The 20,261-nt window shown below is 46.3% G+C and overlaps 2 protein-coding genes across 2 annotated transcripts; one reads left to right on the top strand and one right to left on the bottom strand.

The window, feature by feature from the left end:
- Positions 1-50: 50 nt before the first annotated feature.
- On the bottom strand, positions 51-8,376 carry PGP (phosphoglycolate phosphatase). Its single transcript, XM_053365256.1, has 2 exons — positions 7,419-8,376; positions 51-2,327 (listed from the first exon to the last, which is right to left on the bottom strand). Exons 1-2 carry the CDS (start codon positions 8,014-8,016, stop codon positions 2,002-2,004), a joined length of 924 nt encoding a protein of 307 aa, XP_053221231.1. The 5' UTR covers positions 8,017-8,376; the 3' UTR covers positions 51-2,001.
- A 43-nt stretch (positions 8,377-8,419) lies between these two features.
- Positions 8,420-19,232, top strand: E4F1 (E4F transcription factor 1). Its single transcript, XM_053365248.1, has 14 exons — positions 8,420-8,697; positions 9,853-9,977; positions 10,571-10,667; positions 11,365-11,570; positions 12,410-12,530; positions 12,878-13,030; positions 13,522-13,688; positions 14,424-14,651; positions 14,889-14,988; positions 15,520-15,737; positions 16,281-16,479; positions 16,991-17,151; positions 17,513-17,575; positions 18,810-19,232. Exons 1-14 carry the CDS (start codon positions 8,529-8,531, stop codon positions 19,161-19,163), a joined length of 2,361 nt encoding a protein of 786 aa, XP_053221223.1. The 5' UTR covers positions 8,420-8,528; the 3' UTR covers positions 19,164-19,232.
- The last annotated feature ends 1,029 nt before the right edge of the window (positions 19,233-20,261 follow it).

Genomic DNA, 20,261 nt, shown 5'->3' with positions numbered 1-20,261 from the left:
ATGAATGAGGTTCACAGCATGCAAAATTAAAAGGCAACAACACAAAGAAAAAAGAGAGACTTCTTGTTTAATATGACTCAAGAACAGGACTGAATTTCCCCAGATGCTTTTACACAGACTGCTTAGTCTTTCACCAGCACAGTTTCACAACAAGGGAAGAAACAGTGAAAAGAGGTGAAAGGCTCTATTGCATGGCTAGTAAGTATGAGCAGTTGTTGACAGGTTTCTAAACAACATTTATCATATATGGAACAATTCCTCAATCTCCCCAAATTTGCATAAGCACAAGTCCTAGCAAAAGGACATCATGTTATTTTCAAGTCAGTCCAAACAGAAAGAAAGAAACAGTTTGCATTATCATCGAAGATGGAGAAAACCTTTAGGCTTACAAATCAGTTCAGCAAGCCTAAGAAGAAAAAAAATTCTATTGAGAAACAATTATAAAGGGTACCTTGCTGGGTGGGGGGGTGTTATTGTGTATCTTTAGCACTTCTAAGTGTCAATGCTAATCCTATAATATTTATAAATACAAAATATATTTCATTTCAACAATTATTGCTGCATCAAAAAGTGGCAAGTTCATGCAAGTTTCAAGTGTCTGTGATACAGGAAGCATAATCTGCACACAATGGATGTGCACACAATTTGGAAAATGAAAGCAAACAAGCATCATCTGTTGTTTACCCAAAGTGAGTGCTGCTTTCATCCTTACATCTCCATATCAGATTTCTTCAGCTGTTGTTACACAATTTGGCATTTAGTGTCAAAAGGACAAAACTACCCAGACACTTCAAGAGTGCATTTAATCATGTTTCCTACAAAACAGCAAAACAAAATGGCTTGAACTCCCATTTTCAGCAGACAATTGGTGCCATGGTGGATCTGCAAAGGACTTCCAATGTCCTCTGAATAACCCACTATTAAGATCTTAATAGGAAGCACAGGACAAGTTACTGTAGTTGCTTGATCAGCACTGACTTCAAAATGGCTTGAACGCAAAATATTTATGCCAGAGGATCCCACAGATGATACAATTTATGCTTGGGATCATTAACTACTACAACTTGTAGGAAGACCTTCATGTGACTGTGGCATTTTTGTAACTTTGCATGTGTAATTCAACCATTAGCACAATTTGGGAATCCTCAAATGATCCGTACTTAAAATGGTACTTCACCTTGCAGACTGCGCAGGTATTGCTGTGGTATGTACTAAAGAACACAAGCAAGATCTTTTGGAAATCTATTGATATTTCTCCTGAACAATAAATTCTATTTTTGATATATTATAATTCACTTTTAAAATAGATATCTGTTCTTCACATCACTATATATATATTTATATTTATACACACATACACACACACCCCTACTATCTTAGAGGATTACATGAAACACGACAGCATCTTTCGTGTTTTGCATATTGAAGCAAGTGCAAATGGCTGTGTGGAAAGGCGCAACAACAAAATTATTGAACACACAAGTGATTTTCTATTTCCTGAAATCACATCTGAAGCAGGCTGCCTAAAACCGGGACCTGAGTAAGCATCAAAGCCAAGCTTAAAGTCAAGTTCTACAGGTCAGAAAAGAGAAATTGCCCTCCTACTGCTCATTTCCCTGAATTTCCCACAGATGAGGATATAGTTTCCACAAAGAACCACAGTGAAAAGTTTAAAGAGAAGCCTGCTCAATCCCTTTAACCCAGCTGAGCAAGACTCTACCCTGATGCCATTAACATTGCGGTTGTTTAAGACATACTTAATGCTTCACAACATCTGAAAGCTAACCAACACAACACACTTCCCTCTTTGTTCCAAAGTGCATTTTAAAGGAATTTGTAAACAGAGACCTTGAATTCTAAGTTACACACTAAAAGTCTCTGAAGTTGCAAGCAGCAATCATGTGCATTGCAGTAACTGAGGTGATACTACCAGCCTCGAGCCACTGAGGGTGCAGGGGGTGGGGAGAAGATACATTTTAAAAGCTGGAAAACTTCCCTTTTTTAATCCTGGAGGGTGGGGAGAAGGTCGGCTATGCTATCAACATAGTAATCGGGGACTAGCTTTCTCCGCTCAGGACAGTCACTCTCTAAGTGACCTTTTACTTCTTCTAGGGTGGAGACCCCTGTGAGGGTCAGAAGAGTTGTCAAGCCACAGTTGTTGCCCATGAGGATGTCTGTGTCCAAGCGGTCGCCGACCATGATGGTGCGAGCAGGATCGATGTTGAACTCCTTGCCCACACACTCAAAGATGTAGCGGCTGGGCTTGCCGATGATGAATGCTTCACGCTCTGCTGCCGTCTCCACTGCTTTGACAAGGCAGCCAGTTCCTAAAAAGAGAAGCAAAGCAATTGTGAGCCACATGCAGCACTGAGGAACAAGTGCAAACCCCAAACTCATCTCAGTAGTCTATAAAGCCTGTCAGTGGGGGAAGGCAGCTGTGAGAACTCAGCTATGTTGTACTACTAAAGAAGGCAAACACAAATCATGCGCGGAGCAATACCCAAGCAGGGAATCATACAGAAAACAGTATCACTCCCACATTGGCTGAACAATGTAAAGTCCTGTTCCTCAGAAATGTTAAAGGCAATCTTTCAGGTCAAATCTGCCAAGCCTCACAAATGATCCCACCCACCCCCAGCCCACACATCTATCCTAATCTCTGCACCATTTTAAAGTAGCTGCTGGTACTCCACAACAGCCACTAGTCAGCACATCCCACTGGACAACCCCCACAGCTAAAGACTGACATAGGATTGTCATACCATGGTGTGTGACAAATGCTGAAAAGAGTTGGGAAGAGACCCAGTTGAGAGCAAAACAACTGTGAGCAGTGGCGTAGCGTGGGGGGTGCAGGGGGGGCCGGCCGCACCGGGCGCAACATCTGGGGGTTAGGGTTAGGGGGCGCAAATCCACGGGTTAGGGGGCGCAAATCCACGGGTTAGGGGGCGCAAATTACTTGCCTTGCCCCGGGTGCTGACAACTCACGCTACGCCACTGACTGTAAGGATACCTTTAAGGGGCTGGGGTTCAGGAGCAGAGGGCATTTCCCCCCCTGAAGCAACTATTCACCCAGATAAAAGACATTAAACATTTTTTTAATGAAAACATCTGCCCACATATCAGGAAGCAGCTATTGTGGTGGGCCTAGCAAGGTCCTCATCAGAAAGGCCTCCACCTGTCTGCACCCAATCAGAACTTTGTCTTCATTTTAGGCCTCTTCCCTCTCTTTCATGTGTGTTCACCCACTACCAATAAAGGTTGTTGCAGTGTGCAGTCCACATACTGTAAAAGTACTGATCATGGAAAGCAGTTACCAGTCAATGTAGCAGGTCCTGAACTAGAGAGGCGAATGATCTAAGGGAGCATTCTCTGTTCCTATTACAGCTCCCATCATTCCTCACACTTAGCCATACTAATGAGGGCCGACAGGAGTTGAACAAATGGGCTAGAGGAAGCTTGGGATGAGGGTTAGTCTTGACCTGAGATTAAGCTTTCTATGAAGCTCACTGAGTTATTTCGGACTGCGTAATCTATCTCAACAGGGTAGTGATGATAAAAATTGGGCTGGATTGAAAAATTGCTTCCAATACACGGTAAGCTAGAAGGATAACAAAACATTAAAACATTAAAAAGCAACATTCCTGCAGGGGAAAGGCAAGGGAAACACTTTGCTTACTTGCTTACTCAGCCTGCGTCCCTCTGGGCCCATCACATTCTGCAAGCACTCAGATATAGCCAGACACAGGCCACATTCACACCATACATTTAAAGCAGTACACCACTTTAATTAGTTGTGGCTTTGCCCAAAGACTTATGGTAGCAATAGATTGTTAAGGGTGCTGAGCTTTGCTAGACCACCATTTGCTTCACATAGTTACGATTCCCAGAGCTCCCTGGGAAGAGGGACTGATTGTCACGCTACACTGTGAACTGAGGCAACTAGAGGTCTACTGACAATCCTCGGCACCTTTAAACCACAACTCCCAGCTTTCTTTAGGGAAAACTATGGCTGTTCACCCCTTCATGGATCACTGCCTTGCCGTGGCGAAGGGGCTTGAAGAACTCAGAGAAGCTATGAACTACGCCGAGCAGGGCACACAAGATGAACAGGTCATAGTGGAGAGTTTTGACCAAACGTGATCCACCTGGAGGAGGAACCGGCAAGCCACTCCAGTATCCTTGCCAAGAAAACTCCATGGACAAAGACAACAGGCATATAAAAGTTATGACGCTGGAAGATGAGCCCCTCAGGTCGGAAGGCGTCCAACATGCTACTGGGGAAGAGCGGAGGGCAAGTACAAGTAGATCCAGAGCTGATGAAGCGGCTGGGCCAAAGCCGAAAGGACGCTCAGTTGCGGATATGCCTGGAAGCGAAAGGAAAGTCCAATGCTGTAAAGAAAAATATTGCATAGGAACCTGGAATGTAAGAACCATGAACCTAGGTAAGTTGGAGGTGGTCAAAAATGAGATGGCAAGAATAAATATTGACATCCTGGGCATCAGTGAACTAAAATGGACGGGAATGGGCGAATTCAGTTCGGATGACCATCACATCTACTACTGTGGGCAAGAAATCCGTAAAAGAAATGGAGTGGCCCTCATAGTCAACAAAAGAGTGGCGAAAGCTGTACTGGGATGCAATCTCAAAAATGATAGAATGATCTCGATACGAATCCAAGGCAGACCTTTTAACATCACAGTAATCCAAGTTTATGCACCAACTACTGGTGCTGAAGAAACTGAAATTGACCAATTCTATGAAGACTTACAACACCTTATAGAAGTGACACCAAAGAAGGATGTTCTTCTCGTTATAGGGGATTGGAATGCTAAAGTAGGGAGGCAAGAGATAAAAGGAACAACTGGCAAGTTTGGCCTTGGAGATCAAAACGAAGCAGGGCAAAGGCTAATAGAGTTCTGTCAAGAGAACAAGCTGGTCATCACAAACACGCTTTTCCAACAACACAAGAGACGACTCTACACATGGACATCACCAGATGGGCAGTATCGAAATCAGATTGATTATATTCTCTGCAGCCAAAGATGGAGAAGCTCTATACAGTCAGCAAAAACAAGACCTGGAGCTGATTGTGGCTCAGATCATCAGCTTCTTATAGCAAAATTCAAGCTTAAACTGAAGAAAGTAGGAAAAACCACTGGGCCGGTAAGATACAATCTAAGTCAGATCCCTTATGAATACACAGTGGAAGTGACGAACAGGTTTAAGGATTTAGATTTGGTGGACAGAGTGCCTGAAGAACTATGGATGGAGGCTCGTAACATTGTACAGGAGGCAGCAACGAAAACCATCCCCATGAAAAGGAAATGCAAGAAAGCAAAGTGGCTGTCCAACGAGGCCTTACAAATAGCGGAGGAGAGAAGGCAAGCAAAATGCGAGGGAGATAGTGAAAGATACAGGAAATTGAATGCAGATTTCCAAAGAATAGCAAGGAGAGACAAGAAGGCCTTCTTAAACGAGCAATGCAAACAAATAGAGGAAAACAACAGAATGGGAAGAACCAGAGATCTGTTCAAGAAAATTGGAGATATGAAAGGAACATTTCGTACAAAGATTACCATAATAAAGGACAAAAGTGGTAAGGACCTAACAGAAGCAGAAGACATCAAGAAGAGGTGGCAAGAATACACAGAGGAATTATACCAGAAAGATATGGATGTCTCGTACACCCCAGGTAGTGTGGTTGCTGACCTTGAGCCAGACATCCTGGAAAGTGAAGTCAAATGGGCCTTAGAAAGCACTGCAAATAACAAGGCCAGTGGAAGTGATGGTATTCCAGCTGAACTATTTAAAATTTTAAAAGATGATGCTGTTAAGGTGCTACACTCAATATGCCAGCAAATTTGGAAAACTCAGCAGTGGCCAGAAGATTGGAGAAGATCAGTCTACATCCCAATCCCAAAGAAGGGCAGTGCCAAAGAATGCTCCAACTACCGCACAATTGCACTCATTTCACACGCTAGCAAGGTTATGCTTAAAATTCTACAAGGAAGGCTCAAACAGTATGTGGATCGAGAACTCCCAGAAGTGCAAGCTGGATTTAGAAGAGGCAGAGGAACCAGAGACCAAATTGCAAACATGCGCTGGATTATGGAGAAAGCTAGAGAGTTCCAGAAAGACATCTACTTCTGCTTCATTGACTATGCAAAAGCCTTTGACTGTGTCGACCACAGCAAACTATGGCAAGTTCTTAAAGAAATGGGAGTGCCTGATCACCTCATCTGTCTCCTGAGAAATCTCTATGTGGGACAAGAAGCTACAGTTAGAACTGGATATGGAACAACTGATTGGTTCAAAATTGGGAAAGGCGTACGACAAGGCTGTATTTTATCTCCCTGCTTATTTAACTTATATGCAGAATACATCATGCGAAAGGCTGGGCTGGATGAATCCCAAGCTGGAATTAAGATTGCCGGAAGAAATATCAACAACCTCAGATATGCAGATGACACAACCTTGATGGCAGAAAGTGAGGAGGAATTAAAGAACCTTTTAATGAGGGTGAAAGAGGAGAGCGCAAAATATGGTCTGAGGCTCAACATCAAAAAAACGAAGATCATGGCCACTGGTCCCATCACCTCCTGGCAAATAGAAGGGGAAGAAATGGAGGCAGTGAGAGATTTTACTTTCTTGGGCTCCATGATCACTGCAGATGGTGACAGCAGCCACGAAATTAAAAGACGCCTGCTTCTTGGGAGAAGGGCAATGACAGGCCTAGACAGCATCTTGAGAAGTAGAGACGTCACCTTACCAACAAAGGTCCGTATAGTTAAAGCCATGGTTTTCCCAGTAGTGATGTATGGAAGTGAGAGCTGGACCATAAAGAAGGCTGATCGCCGAAGAATTGATGCTTTTGAATTATGGTGCTGGAGAAGACTCTTGAGAGTCCCATGGACTGCAAGAAGATCAAACGCATCCATTCTTAATGAAATCAGCCCTGAGTGCTCACTGGAAGGACAGATCGTGAAGCTGAGGCTCCAGTACTTTGGCCACCTCATGAGAAGAGAAGACTCCCTGGAGAAGACACTGATGCTGGGAAAGATGGAGGGCACAAGGAGAAGGGGGCGACAGAGGATGAGATGGTTGGATAGTGTTTTCGAGGTTACCAGCATGAGTTTGACCAAACTGCGGGAGGTAGTGGAGGACAGGGGTGCCTGGCGTTCTCTGGTCCATGGGGTCACGAAGAGTCGGACACGACTAAACGACTAAACAACAACAACAATGGCTGTTCAAGTGATATTGTAGCGCTTTAAATGCGAGCGTGTGAACGTGTCCTCCGTCACGTCCTATGCTCGCTCTGCCACCTGTGCCCTTCCGGACTGTCGCGCTCAGCTGGAGCTCAAATGCGGTCTGACGCACTTAAGCGCGCACACATACACAATAACACGCGTGTACGCACCGGGGACGGCGCTCCCTCCCTCGAGCGGCAGACGGTTGTCCCGGTTGGTGCCCACCAGGAGACAGCCGTCGCGCATCAGGTAGCGCAGGGCCAGGCAGAGCTTGCCGTAGCTGAAGTGCTCGTCGTAGCCCACCAGCACCGCCCGCACAGAAGGATCGAGCGGGGCGCGGGAACCAAAGTTGGCGGACCCCGGCTCGGGGGCGGGGCCCGTGCCCAGGTGCGCCACGCCCACCGCCTCCAGCTCGGCGCTGAGGGCGGCCCCGCCCAGCACGTAGGCGGCGCCTCCCGCAGGAAGGGCGTGGCTCAAGTAGCGCGCGGCGCAGTAGGCGGAGCCGAAGACCTGCCGCGTCTCGGCCGGCGGGAAGCCCAGGCGCTGTAACTTCTCCACGTAGGCCTGGCGCGTGCGCGAAGAGTTATTGGTCACGTAGCACAGCTGCTTCCCGGCGCCCGCCAGGCGGCCCAGCGCCTCCGCCGCCCCGGGAATCGCCGCCTCGCCCCGCCACAGCACCCCGTCGCAGTCGAACAGCACCGCCTCCGCGTCCCGTAGCGCCGACCGCGCCGCGGCCGACGTTCCCAGCCGTTCGCACCGCTTCGCCATCGCGGACCTGCTCAGATGGACGGACTGAGAGAAATCGGCGCTGCTTTCTTCTCACGACTTCTCCTCGACGTCGATTGGCTGGGAGGCGGCGCGAGCTGGCGCTGATTGGGCGGGGCCGGCTTTTCAGGCTCCGCCTCATCTTGCGCCTTGAGGGAGAGAGTGAGGTGACCGCAGCCTTTAGACCCCTGCCTGAGCCCCGCCCGCCGTAGCTGCTTATTGGCCGAGATGAAGCGAAGCCACTTTGCTATTGGGTGAGACGCCGTCTCCTCGCTTCGTTTGCTCGGGCTTCGTCCGCATTTGCCAGGTTCCCATTGGCCTAGCCGAAATAGAGCCTTTCCGCCCTTGCTCCTCATTGGCTGCGGCGCCGTGGTGGCTCTGCCCACTTCAGGTGAGCTGAGGAGAGGAAACCCCGAGCTTCGCCTCAATTGGCAAAAGTTCGGGCTCTGCGGCCCCGCCCCGTGGCGGCGCCGGGCTCGTTGTTATGACGACACGGCCGTAAAGCCGCCATCTTGATGGTTGCGGCGCCTTGCGACATGGAGGCCGCGATGGCAACGAGCGCTGGGCCGGCGGGGCTTACGGCAGTTGGGCCACGGGGACAGGAGTGTGTGGCTGAGGCGGTCTCCGGCGCGAACCAGGGGCCCGCCGCCTTCCTCAGTCTCCCGGCGCCTTTCGGTGAAGAAGGTACCGGCTTGGCAGATAGGCAGGGATGGGGAGGAGGGGAGAGGTCTCTTACTCTCTGTAAAGTAATGTTCCTCCCGAGGAGGAAGGGGTGCCCGTGGTCCCCTCAGCTCTTTGCGCAGCCCGCTCTTGGGCTTGTTGATACAGCAGCTCGTTAAGCCACCCAATAAAGGTGAAGGTCCAATACGATGGGAGAGTGGAGGCCTCTCTATTCTGAAAATTACGGTGTCGCGCCTGCGCTCCTCCTTCTTTGGAGCGAGGCAGAAGTTGGTTGAGCCTCGGGAAAAGAGTGCCACTCAGCCTCCTGTCCGGTTCCTCGCTTCCAGCCTCTACAACTCTCAGAACTACTACTCTCATGAGCCTCAGTCAACGTGGCCATGCTTGAGGTTGATGGGAGTTGTAGCCCAAGACACATAGCTGTCAACTTTTCCCCTTTCTTGCGAGGAATCCTATTCAGAATAAGGGAATTTCCCTTAAAAAAGGGGAAACGTTGACAGCTATGCCAAGACATCTGGAAGGTGGCAGGTCTGCGAAAGCCGCACTGAGCTTTCAGAGTCTATATCCCTGAAGTTTCACTTCTTTTTAATCTAACCCAACACCTGTTCTTTTAAACCACAGCCTGGATGAGAATGATCAGGAACACTGCTTCTGCTAATATGCCAGAGTCAGGAAAGAAACATGACAGACTTGTTTCTTAGCCAGAGTTGCTCAGTTGTAAAATAGCTCCTGCCTACATCTTTTCTCTGAGAAAGCATGTATTTCATGGTTACATTTAAGAGAGGACAGTGGAAGTGCTGGGAATGGGGATTTCAGCAATGTAACTTGTGCAAGCTGCTGTATTGAAATTCTCTTCTACACAGCTTTTTAGGGTGCAGGAGCTCTGCCCCTTTTTGCACTTGACCCTTATTAAGCATTGCAAAATCATGTTCAAATATTAATCAATGATAAATTCTTCTCAGCTTGTTTTTCCCATTTACTGGATGCTTTTATGTCAAGGTGTGTTCTCAAGCTATCCTATCAATGCTTAGGTAACAATTTGTACAACTTCCTTCCTATCATATATTGACCAATATAAGCTAGAAACCAGCTGGTTTGAATGCTTTGTCTTTGTTATTCCATCTGAAGATGGTGACAGTTTTCTTATCCTTTGAATTTTAGATGAAGATGACAGGCACAAGTGTGGTCGGTGCCAGTCTGAGTTCACTTCTTTGGAAGAATTTGTACAGCACAAATTACAAAAGCTTTGCCAGAGGCAGCAAGATACTACAGCAGTAACAACCCCGGCAAGTTTCCTGAAGCAGGATGTGGGGAATGCGATGGCTGGATTCTCTTCTAGCCCTGAGACTGCTTGCTAGGACAAGTTTTCTCATTGAGGGCAGTGGGTGGGGGAAAGCATGACAATATTGCTCTAGTAGTTTTGGGTAATTCCTGGATGGGTTTGAGGGAGACTTAGGTGTGATGCCTGGAAATTCACAGATGTCTTTTTTAAGTCCTACTGCAAGAGTGGCAGGGTAAGTCAACTGACTACTGTTGAAATCAGTAGTGGGAAGCCTCTGGTCAGTGGACCTAATTGGGCCTGGCATGGGTCCTCGTTTGACTTGTGAGGCCATTTCCCCCAAAGCACACCTCCACACCTGATGTCAGGTTTTAAGGCATCTAAAAACATGATTCCAAAGGAACCACTGAACCTCAAAAGGAGTTCCCAGGTGTTCCTTTGCAAGCAGCACTTGATTGGTGCAGACAACAAACCTCCATCACTTTGGGGAAGAGTGAATAAAGTGTGAGCAGAGAAATATTTTTAATTTTGCAACTCTCACTGTTTGGCTATAACTATTGCAATATGCATTCTTTTACTAAAACTCAGTTTGCTGCACAGGTCATTTCATCTGTTGAAGAGCCTATAACTGTAGCTCATATAGTTGTTGAAGCTTCTCCAATAACAGAAGAAATCAGCAACACATCTGCAATACTAGGTATGTTCACCAAACTTTCTGAGGTATTTTGAGTGTTTCAATAAACTTGTAGAAAGTACATAAAGGTAAATCAAACAGTATAAGCTTGAATTCCATAATCCTTTGACAACCCCCCCTAATAAAAGTTCCTAAGTAAACTTTTCATTCACAGCTTGTCATGGGGATAGGTAGCTGGTGAAAGAACAGCAAAAAAATTGTAGGAGTAAACAGTTCTCACAACACAGGAAAATGCAGTGTTGTTGCTCAAGGACCCAAGCTGTTTAACTCTAATAATTAACCTGGGGTTTGATGAAGTAGCAAAGTTTCCAGATGAAACCAAATTATGCAGGATGGTGAAAATCCAAGAAAACAATGAGAAATGTGATAGGCTCTCCAAACCAGATGAACAGTCGGCAGAACGGCAAATGAGGTTCAATGTAAGCTGAGTACAAACTGAGGTGAATAAGTTAGGAGAATAACAAAGAGAACCGCAAGTTCTGGGTGCAATGAACTGGCTGTCCAGGAAAGAGAATTTGGGGTTGTAAGGAATAACTTAGTAAAACTATCAAATGCACTTGCAGTGAAAAAGTGAAAAAAATATACAAGACAGTATTATGACAAGGATCAAAATGGTCATTGTCATAAGACCTTTATGCAGACTTTGATAGTTTGTATGGTTTGATAGTATCTGGTTTACTGTGTGGTGTTCTGGTTGCAGGTAGTGGGCACATCAAAGAAGTCATTGTAGCTGGAGACCATGTATTTGAAAGCCCAAATGGCCACATTGATGGTGACCCTGGAGAGGGGCAGGATAGTCCTGAAGGCCCAGAAGAAGGGGCCTCCATGGAGCTCATCAAAGTTAAGCTGCTGGTTAATAAAGAAGGCCGATACGTCTGTGAACTATGCCACAAGACATTCAAAACGGTATGTTTGAAGTTTGTACCAGATCGTATAAGATAGTGCTGGACAAATAAGGAAATACTGTAGAGATATTTATTTATTGATTTATTGATTTATTGATTTATTCATAGCATTTGGGTGGCTTGCAATAGACAAGTAAAAAACTCAAATCTGAATACAGTGGTACCTCGGGTTACATACGCTTCAGGTTACAGACTCCGCTAATCCAGAAATAATACCTCAGGTTAAGAACTTTGCTTCAGGATGAGAACAGAAATCCTGCGGTGGTGACGTGGCAGCAACGGGAGGCCCCATTAGCTAAAGTGGTTCTTCAGGTTAAGAACAGTTTCAGGTTAAGAACAGACCTCCGGAACGAATTAAGTACGTAACCAGAGGTACTACTGTACAAGTAAAATGTTGCCAAACCTTCAAAATCAAAACCAGATTTTAACTTTTACGTATACGCCATCATTTTTGCCTATAGAGTCGTACCTCAGAAGTCAAACGCCTTGCGAGTTGAATGTTTTGGCTCCCAAATGGTGCAAACTGGTTTGTGAACGTTCCGGTGATTATTCCGGTTTGTGAACGTTCTTTGGAACCTGAACGTCCGTTGCGGCTTCCGCTGGACTGCAGGAGCTTCCTGCAGCCCATTGGAAGCTGTGCCTTGGTTCCTGAATGTTTTGGAAGTTGAACGGACTTCCAGAATGGATTCCGTTCAACTTCCGAGGTACAACTGTGTGTTTGTTTTTGTGTGTGAAATATGTGTGTGCTTGTGTAGCTACAGCTTGAAATTCTCCATTGGTTAAAACAGGTGATCTGTGTGCCTGGCAGCATCACCAATAGTTCCTTTCTCCTTGCTCCAGGCCAGCATCCTCAAAGCTCACATGATAACTCACAGCAGCAGGAAGGATTATGAGTGTAAGATATGTGGGACATCTTTCAGGACCAAGGGCTCGCTGATCAGACACCACCGTCGTCATACAGGTGAGAGGACAGATTGGTTTGTTATAAAATCCATGATGGTGCTACATGTGTAGAAAACCCCTCAGTGCTTGTTGGTGTATAATGATTGAGTCAGAATGGACAAACCCCCTCTGCTGGCGACAATGGAAGGCATGAGAGCCATGCACTAAGCCTCCAGTTTGCTAGCACTGCCAAAAGGATGCTACTGTGGATGCTATGAAAGGAACATCCCATCGGGATCCAGTCACATCATCCCCATCTGCTTCCTTTTCTGAGAGAAGCAGAAGAGGGAAAATTTCTTAGCTGGAGTCCATTGGCCATTTTCTTCCATGTTATAACTCTTGTATTTTACTTCTCAACCTGTTAAGATGAGCGTCCTTACAAGTGCAAGAAATGTGGAAAAAGCTTCCGAGAGTCAGGAGCCTTGACCCGGCACCTGAAATCCTTGACTCCTTGTACTGAGAAAACCCGCTTCAATATGAACAAGGAAATAGTTGTGAGCAAAGAGGATTTAGCAGCAGGTCAGTGAAAAGACCAGCAGCTTGCCCTGCTGTTTGTACAGTTTTGTTGTCTTTCATTGAAAGTATTCTCTGTTGGTCCAAAGCAAGATGCAGCTCATGTCTATGGCAGATCTAGAAGGCAGTTGAGTAAGGGGGGACATTTCTGACCTCACATGTGGGGTGTCCTCTGTGACTTTGCCTCTGTTTTCTGAGAGGCCTTTTCTTGTTGAGTAGCATGGTGGCTAAGCAATCAGGCTCTGAATACAGAAATCCAAGTCTTGCCTCTAGGAGGCCTTAGGCCGCAACCCGCAACATGCCTACTTTAAATAGTTGCTTGTAAGCAAGATGGTGTTTGAAGTACTTCAGCAATTTGAAAGCATCATGTAAATGCAGAAATATTGCAAACAGAGGAAATTGCTTTGGATACTGGGGGAAGAGAAGACCTCAAAGTGGGAAGTTGTATTTGGGAGCTAGGCTGCTTGCTGAGACTCCTGTTTGCTGCTTTTTTCAAGGGTCAAATGACTCCACTGTAGAGGCTGTTCCCTCGCTAGCAGCTCAGTCTGTGGAGTCCCCTCCTGTGATTCATTTAGTGACGGATGCAAAAGGGAATGTCCTCCATGAAGTTCACGTCCAGGTGCAGGAGCTCCCAATCACAGAGGAGAAATTGTTGGGCCAAGAGGTTAGTGCCACCCATCATGAGGGGAAGGTTGGCATTTGGCTTAGACTAGAGACACACACTGATTTCCAGTTATGGGTTTGGCATGATGAGACAACATGCCTGACCAGTCTCAAGGGGCTAGGTGGAAAGAAAATTCTAAAGAAGTCTTGCTTTGAAATCTTGGAGGTGATAAGTTTACCTGGATAATTTCAAGCCCAACACAAGGCATCAAAACTCAAAGCTCATCTGCAAGAAAGCAAGCAGTTCTAAATAATGTCTCCCTCTTTAGAAATTTGAGAACTTTTGGTACGCTCTGCACAGGCATCTGAGATCAGTTGGCTAACAGAGTTTGGTTTTTCTGTTTAAGAGAGTGGGTCTCAAATTGTAAGACGGGCCACTACTGAGTGTGTGTAAGTGTAAAATTGCAGAGGGTAAAAAGATTCTGTAGCGAGCAGGCCCAGTGGTAGGGGTTTAATGTTGCTTCCTCAAAAATGGCTATTCTAACTAAATTGCAGAGAGGCAAGGAACATCTGGGAGTTAAATCCCAATCTAAACCTTGCATATGGCATTCTCTGGGAGTCATTTGCATTTTCTGGTGGGTTGTGGGGCCCGGGAGAAGAGATGCCAGTGGTTTCCTGAGTTCAAAGGGCTGAGGAATGCTGGCTTAAGAGAGAGCTTTTAGCAACTTCTGGGGCTAAAACAATTGGTCTCTACTTTGCAGTTAACTGCCCTGCATCTGTCCCTGGTTTTCTTTAGCCTTCAAATCCTGAGGATCTGCCCCCTGAGGGAGATGACAATGAGAACTTGCTGAGGGAAGCCATGAGGAATTCTGGGATTGTGATAGAACAGGTGTCCATGGAGGAGGCGACCAAATCAGATGAAGCCAATGAGGTGACTGTTGCAGAGGAGTCAAAGAATGAAGAGGTGGAGATGCCCGAGAAGCTGTGTGGGGAGCAGTACGTGAAGATCGAGCAAGCAGAAACTGTAAGTTTGTCAGGGTAGCTGTTTTTCCTGTATTTAGGTTAACTCACCTCTCCTGAAGTCAGGTTTGGCTGATTCATGACTAAAGGTCTTGGTGGTGTGCAGCTGTATACGGGTTAACACATGACGTGCGCCGCCCTTTGCTGCTTTAACAGTGGCATATGCTGCATTTCAAATAGGATAACCCGATTCAAGCTTTTGCAATGTCAAGTACTTATGCTGCCCCCCTCTGTCTCATAGCCAGATGCAGATTCGACTGATGAGGGCCAGGTGTGCCCCTACTGCAGTGAAGTCTTCCGGGAACACAGCTCCCTTGACCAGCACATTAGCAGACATTTTGGTAAGGGGACATCTTGTTGTGTCTCGTCAAGGTATCCATGGACAAATTGCTTCCTTGTACAGCCACAAAGTTTTATCAGGCTGCAGCTGGGTGGCTTTCCAAGGCATGCAAATAATTTATTTTCTCTGTTAGATTGGTGCACATTGCTGCAAGATACCATAAAACTAAAAATAGTTTGAATGCCTCAGAATTGCTGAGAAATTATTTACTCAGTAGCAAAAATGGTAGATGTCTCGGGCTTGCTCAGTTATTTAGCTGAGTATTGCAGATACTGGCTTTAAGTTTAGCTTCTGTATGCGGGTTCGTCTTTGAGCAAAGGTCAACCCCGAGATCTCTGGCTAAATCAGCCTCATGCCTGAGGCACCTGTCCTCTTTGCTACGAACAGAAAATTTATGGGCAGTTCTTCTGCGGCTATGAAGGCAGTTTCTTCTTTGATATTCTACTGCCTTTCATTTTCAAATGTCATAAATACTGGATATTCTGCCTGCTCCAATCCTCTTTTTTTGTGAAACTTCCCACCCCTTGCCCAGACTACAAACCTTTCCCATGTGAAGAGTGTGGCAAAAGATTCACCAAGGGCTACTTGCTGAAAAAACACCAGGAAGTGCACGTGAACGAGCGGCGGTTCCGTTGTGGGGATTGCGGCAAGCTGTACAAAACAATTGCGCATGTGAAGGGACACAGGAGGGTTCACTCTGATGAGCGGCCATATCCTTGCCCCAAATGTGGCAAGAGATACAAGACGAAGGTAGGAGCCCCACATCTTTTGGGACTTGTTCTTTGATGGGAACCTGGTTAAGCCCCAGGGCCGCATCCCCTTTTAGGCGACCTTTGGAGGGCTATGTGCCAGTAGGGAAAAGTGGGCAGAGCAATTTTACCTTGGCATTAGCACTCAAAGTGACTGAGAGACTTGTGAGGGGCATTGCTTTCCATTTTGCCCGAAGGGCACTAGTTGTGCTTCTCTAGAGTTCTGAGTGTCCTGAAAGTGCTCAAATGAAAATTTCCTGAAGGATTCTGCTGGGCTTTGTGCCAAAAGTTGGGTGGTTTATTTTTCTTTGCAGCAAGTCTGCCTCCAGTGCCTTGGAGTCACCTGTCCTTTATTTAAAAAACTGCTCTTGGCAGACAAGCAGCTTTGTTGACGTGCTCAAAGTGAAGCAGATGATTTTTAAAAAATACTTTAAAGAGTGGTGTGCGATGGATAATGCTTCTGTCTGCTCAGGAGGTCCAGTGTAGGAAGTTTGCTGCATTTGTCTATGTTCACTCATGGCTTCCATGCTCTCCTGTCCTGCAGAATGCCCAGCAGGTGCATTTTCGGACACACCTCGATGACAAACCATACGTCTGCCAGTTCTGCAGTCAGGGATTTCGGGAAAAGGGTTCCCTGGTGCGCCACATCCGCCACCACACAGGGGAGAAGCCCTTCAAATGTTACAAATGTGGCCGTGGTTTTGCAGAGCATGGCACCCTCAACAGGCACCTGAGGACCAAAGGTAAGGGAGCTGTCCCTTTCATGTAAAATGCAAGCTGGAGCCAAGGACAACATGTGCTAGCTTCTAGAATAGGAGAAGCTTTTTGGCAACCCCATCGCCCGCCATCTCTGTAGAGTGCTATAACATTTAGAGACCAAGAGGTTGGGAGGCGGGTGCAGAACCTTCCTGGCGAAGTTTCTAGAGGTCAGAATATTGGTTGATCTTTTGATCTATGGTGGTGGGGAGAACTGGATTTCTTGTAGTGGCTGAGTATTTGTTTAAAAGCATGTATAAATGGCTTAATATTTTAAAATATTATCTAATAGTTCGTTGCTCCCTGAGCAAATAACCCAGAATAAGGAAACAAGCTATATTTGCAAACAGTGGGGCCAAGAATTTGGCATTCCTTAGCACAGAGGGGGTTTTTTTAGACAGGATATTTTGATAAGAGACTTGAGCATGTCAGGATTGAACATGTACAGTATACAGAAATTATTTTAATTTGACAAGAGTTACCTTATCCGTCACCTAGGTGGCTGTCTGCTTGCCTTGAAAGAAGCTGAAGAAGAAGCAGTGTCGGAGGAAGGTCAGTCTGCTGACAATTTGGCTGCAACAGTCATTTCTGAAGATCCTCCTACAGTCCTCGTGGAGTTCTCTTCGGTGGTGGCAGATACGCAAGAGTACATCATTGAGGTAGCTGAGCAGCACTGAGGGAGAATCTCTTGGAGAAAACTAAGTTTTCCTACACTGCATGGTTGGTGGGAGGTTTTCAGTTGTGGTTTGTCCAGGGGCAGCGAGAGCCAGACTGTAATCTGTCAAGTGCTTCTGAATAGAATAGGCCAGGCTTCACCAGCCCGGTTCATTCTATTTTTGAACCATTTTCACGAACACCAGCATCCTATGGCTGTGCTGGCTGAGCCTGAGAGGCATAGCAGAAGGTATGTGGTGGATTGTGCCTGGAGCAAAGAGCATTCCTGAGGATATTACTTGCATGTGATTACACTGCAAAGTAAAGTTCCTACCTTAGGGGAAATCTGTGTTCTCTCTCTTTTAGACAGCTACCGAAGAGATGGAAACCACGGAAGCTGCTGAAATCATAGAAGGGACAAGGCATGAGGTAGGTTGCTCTCCCTGAAGAGGCTCCTTACAATCCTTGCTACTGAAATCTTTGAAGCTTGAAGTGATTAATTCATTGATAAAATTACCGAGACATCTTTGTGGCAAACACACACACACACACACACATGACTAGGTAGCCTGTTTGTTTAATACCTTCTTGGGTGGGAGAGTGGATCTAGGAAGCTGCTTTCTACCAGGTCTGCCCTCCAGGATCTAGGGCAGAAAAAGGTCTTTGCCATCCACCAGGGATTGAACCTGAGGTTTTCTGTATGCAACACAGGTGCTCTGTGTCCACTTCCCAAAGTTCCACAACCCCTTTCAGAGAGGAGAACCTCCCCAGTTCCTGGCACTGAGAAAGAAAAACAAGTGGTTTGGTCTTAAAGCGACTCTGATTTTAAAGCAAGAGCCATTGCCGAACTCTGTATTCTCTCTTCTCTTCCCCACCCTTTATCTTTGGACTCTTCACACCCCATCTGTTAGTTTGCTGGAGGAGGGAAGAACTTGCTAGTTTGGAGCTGGACAGCATGTCAGATTTCTGTCCACTTATATATTCCTTTGACGCAGGTGGCACTGTGGGTTAAACCACAGAGCCTAGGACTTGCCGATCAGAAGGTCGGCGGTTCAAATCCCTGCGACGGGGTGAGCTCCCATTGCTTGGTCCCTGCTCCTGCCAACCTAGCAGTTCGAAAGCATGTCAAAGTGCAAGTAGATAAATAGGTACCTCTCCGGTGGGAAGGTAAACAGCGTTTCCGTGCGCTGCTGTGGTTCGCCAGAAGCGGCTTAGTCATGCTGGCCACATGACCCGGAAGCTGTACGCCAGCTCTGTCGGCCAATAAAGCGAGATGAGCAACCCCAGAGTCTGTCACGACTGGACCTAATGGTTAGGGGTCCCTTTACCTTTACCTATATATTCCTTTGCACTTTAATAGGTGAAAAGGAACTAACATTTATTCATTGTCAAGTAGTTGACATACCCCCTCCTTTAGGGCTTTTTGGCTCCATGGTTTTTGTTTCTTTCTCTCTGGACACATTTTTAAAAGAGTGGCTGTGCTGGCTATGAGTTGTATTCTGAAACATTTGGGGGGCACCACCTTGGGGAAGGCTGCTGTTCATGAAAATATATGCCACACTTGTCATCCTCTGTTGGACTCGAACTACACGTGCAACAACTCTGGGACAGTGTGTGCAAATCTGGCTTTGAATCATTGGTGTATTTCCTTCCTTCCATGCAGGTGGACAGTCACATCATGAAAGTAGTTCAGCAGATCGTCAACCAAGCAAATTCTGGCCATCAGATAATTGTCCAGAATGTCACTGTGGCAGAAAGTTCTGCCTTGACACCTGATGGCACAGACGCAGACACAATTGCCATAGCAACTCCTGAGAGTCTCACGGAGCAGGTTGCCATGACGCTGGCTTCAGCCATTGGTGAAGGAGCAGTGTTGACCACAGAGGGGAGCAGCGAGGCTGAAGAGGCAACAGTGACAATGGTGGCATCCGAAGACATTGAAATAATGGAGCACACGGGAGAGTTTGTGATTGCCACCCAGGAGGAGGAAGTGGAGGTTCAGACTGTTATAGTCTAAACCAGGGGAGAGAGAGCCATATCTACATTCAATGTCTGGAGGCTGCCCTGTGGGTGGTCTTCAGTGCTGGGGCACTCTGGTGGTGCCAAAGGGCTCGATGACTAGTGTCCTCATAGCACTTGTGCTCAGCTGCTGCTTGTTGAAATCAGGCAGTGATGGAGCGAAGCACTTTAATCTTACCTTAGTGGGAGGAGAAAAAACGGATGGTGGGGGGATTTGCAGGGAAATTAAACTATGCCATGCAACCAGAGGCCTCCTTTCTGGGGCACCTACTTGCCTTTCATATGTAAGTCCATATAAGGCATGGAATGTAAGCTATTCATAATGGATGCAAACTTTAAAGAAAAGTTTGAAAATGCTTTACTATACAGGAAAACAGGTTATCTTAATATCCTGCAACTGCTACATAAAGGCCACAATGTACATTTTGTAACCATGTAACATTTAATTGCTTATTGTACAGTTTGTAAATGTTTTTAAAATACATAATTTTCTACAAAATTCTGATGTAATAAAAAGAGAGCTATTATTAGATGAAAGCTGGTTATTTGTTTTTTGTTTTGGTAAAAAGTAGCTGACACTTCTCTTATCCTACAGATTAAATGTAATCCAGCAGGACTCTATATGCCAGACTCTTGAAATGAATGTTAGTTGTGCAAAAGCAGTCAGTAGCCTTAGATTATTCCAGTTAACAAGTTTCTAGTTCTCATGATTGGAAACTAGGGTAGTGCCTAAAGTCAGAAGCAAGCAGGGGCTTAGGGCTCCTAATCAGAATCATAGAATTGGAAGGGACCATGAGGATCATCTATAGTCCAACCATAGGGTGCACCTAGTTTTCAGAGGGGGAAATCAAGGGGGGGGAAAAATGACACCCCCCCCCCAGCTCTGGGAGCAGCGGACAGGCTGCACGCAGCCTGTGCACTTCTCCCAGACCTTCTCCCTGCTATTGCGGGAGGTGGGGGAATTCCCCCATCTCCCGCAAAAGCCCACAGGAGGGAGAAGGGACTGACTCAGCCCCCAAGAGCGGTGCACTCCTGCGGGCTTTTCTACGAGGTGGGGGAATTCCCCCCCCCCTTGTAGAAAAACCGTGCACCCTTT

The sequence above is a fragment of the Podarcis raffonei genome, chromosome 14 (genome assembly GCF_027172205.1).
Source record: "Podarcis raffonei isolate rPodRaf1 chromosome 14, rPodRaf1.pri, whole genome shotgun sequence".
NCBI classification, from domain to species: Eukaryota; Metazoa; Chordata; class Lepidosauria; order Squamata; family Lacertidae; genus Podarcis; species Podarcis raffonei.
The sequence above is the reverse complement of the archived record's forward strand: the minus strand, read 5'-3'. Positions and strand labels throughout refer to the sequence as shown.

What these genes read in the sequence shown, in the direction of transcription:
- PGP (XM_053365256.1), bottom strand. Translation starts at nt 8,016, where the DNA reads ATGGCGAAGCGGTGCGAACGGCTGGGAACGTCGGCCGCGGCGCGGTCG. An exon ending in GGGAGGGAGCGCCGTCCCCG is followed by an intron (nt 2,328 to 7,418) that starts GTGCGTACACGC and finishes TTCTCTTTTTAG; the next exon opens with GAACTGGCTGCCTTGTCAAA.
- E4F1 (XM_053365248.1), top strand. Translation starts at nt 8,529, where the DNA reads ATGGTTGCGGCGCCTTGCGACATGGAGGCCGCGATGGCAACGAGCGCT. An exon ending in CAACACATCTGCAATACTAG is followed by an intron (nt 10,668 to 11,364) that starts GTATGTTCACCA and finishes TTCTGGTTGCAG; the next exon opens with GTAGTGGGCACATCAAAGAA. An exon ending in TAGAAGGGACAAGGCATGAG is followed by an intron (nt 17,576 to 18,809) that starts GTAGGTTGCTCT and finishes CCTTCCATGCAG; the next exon opens with GTGGACAGTCACATCATGAA.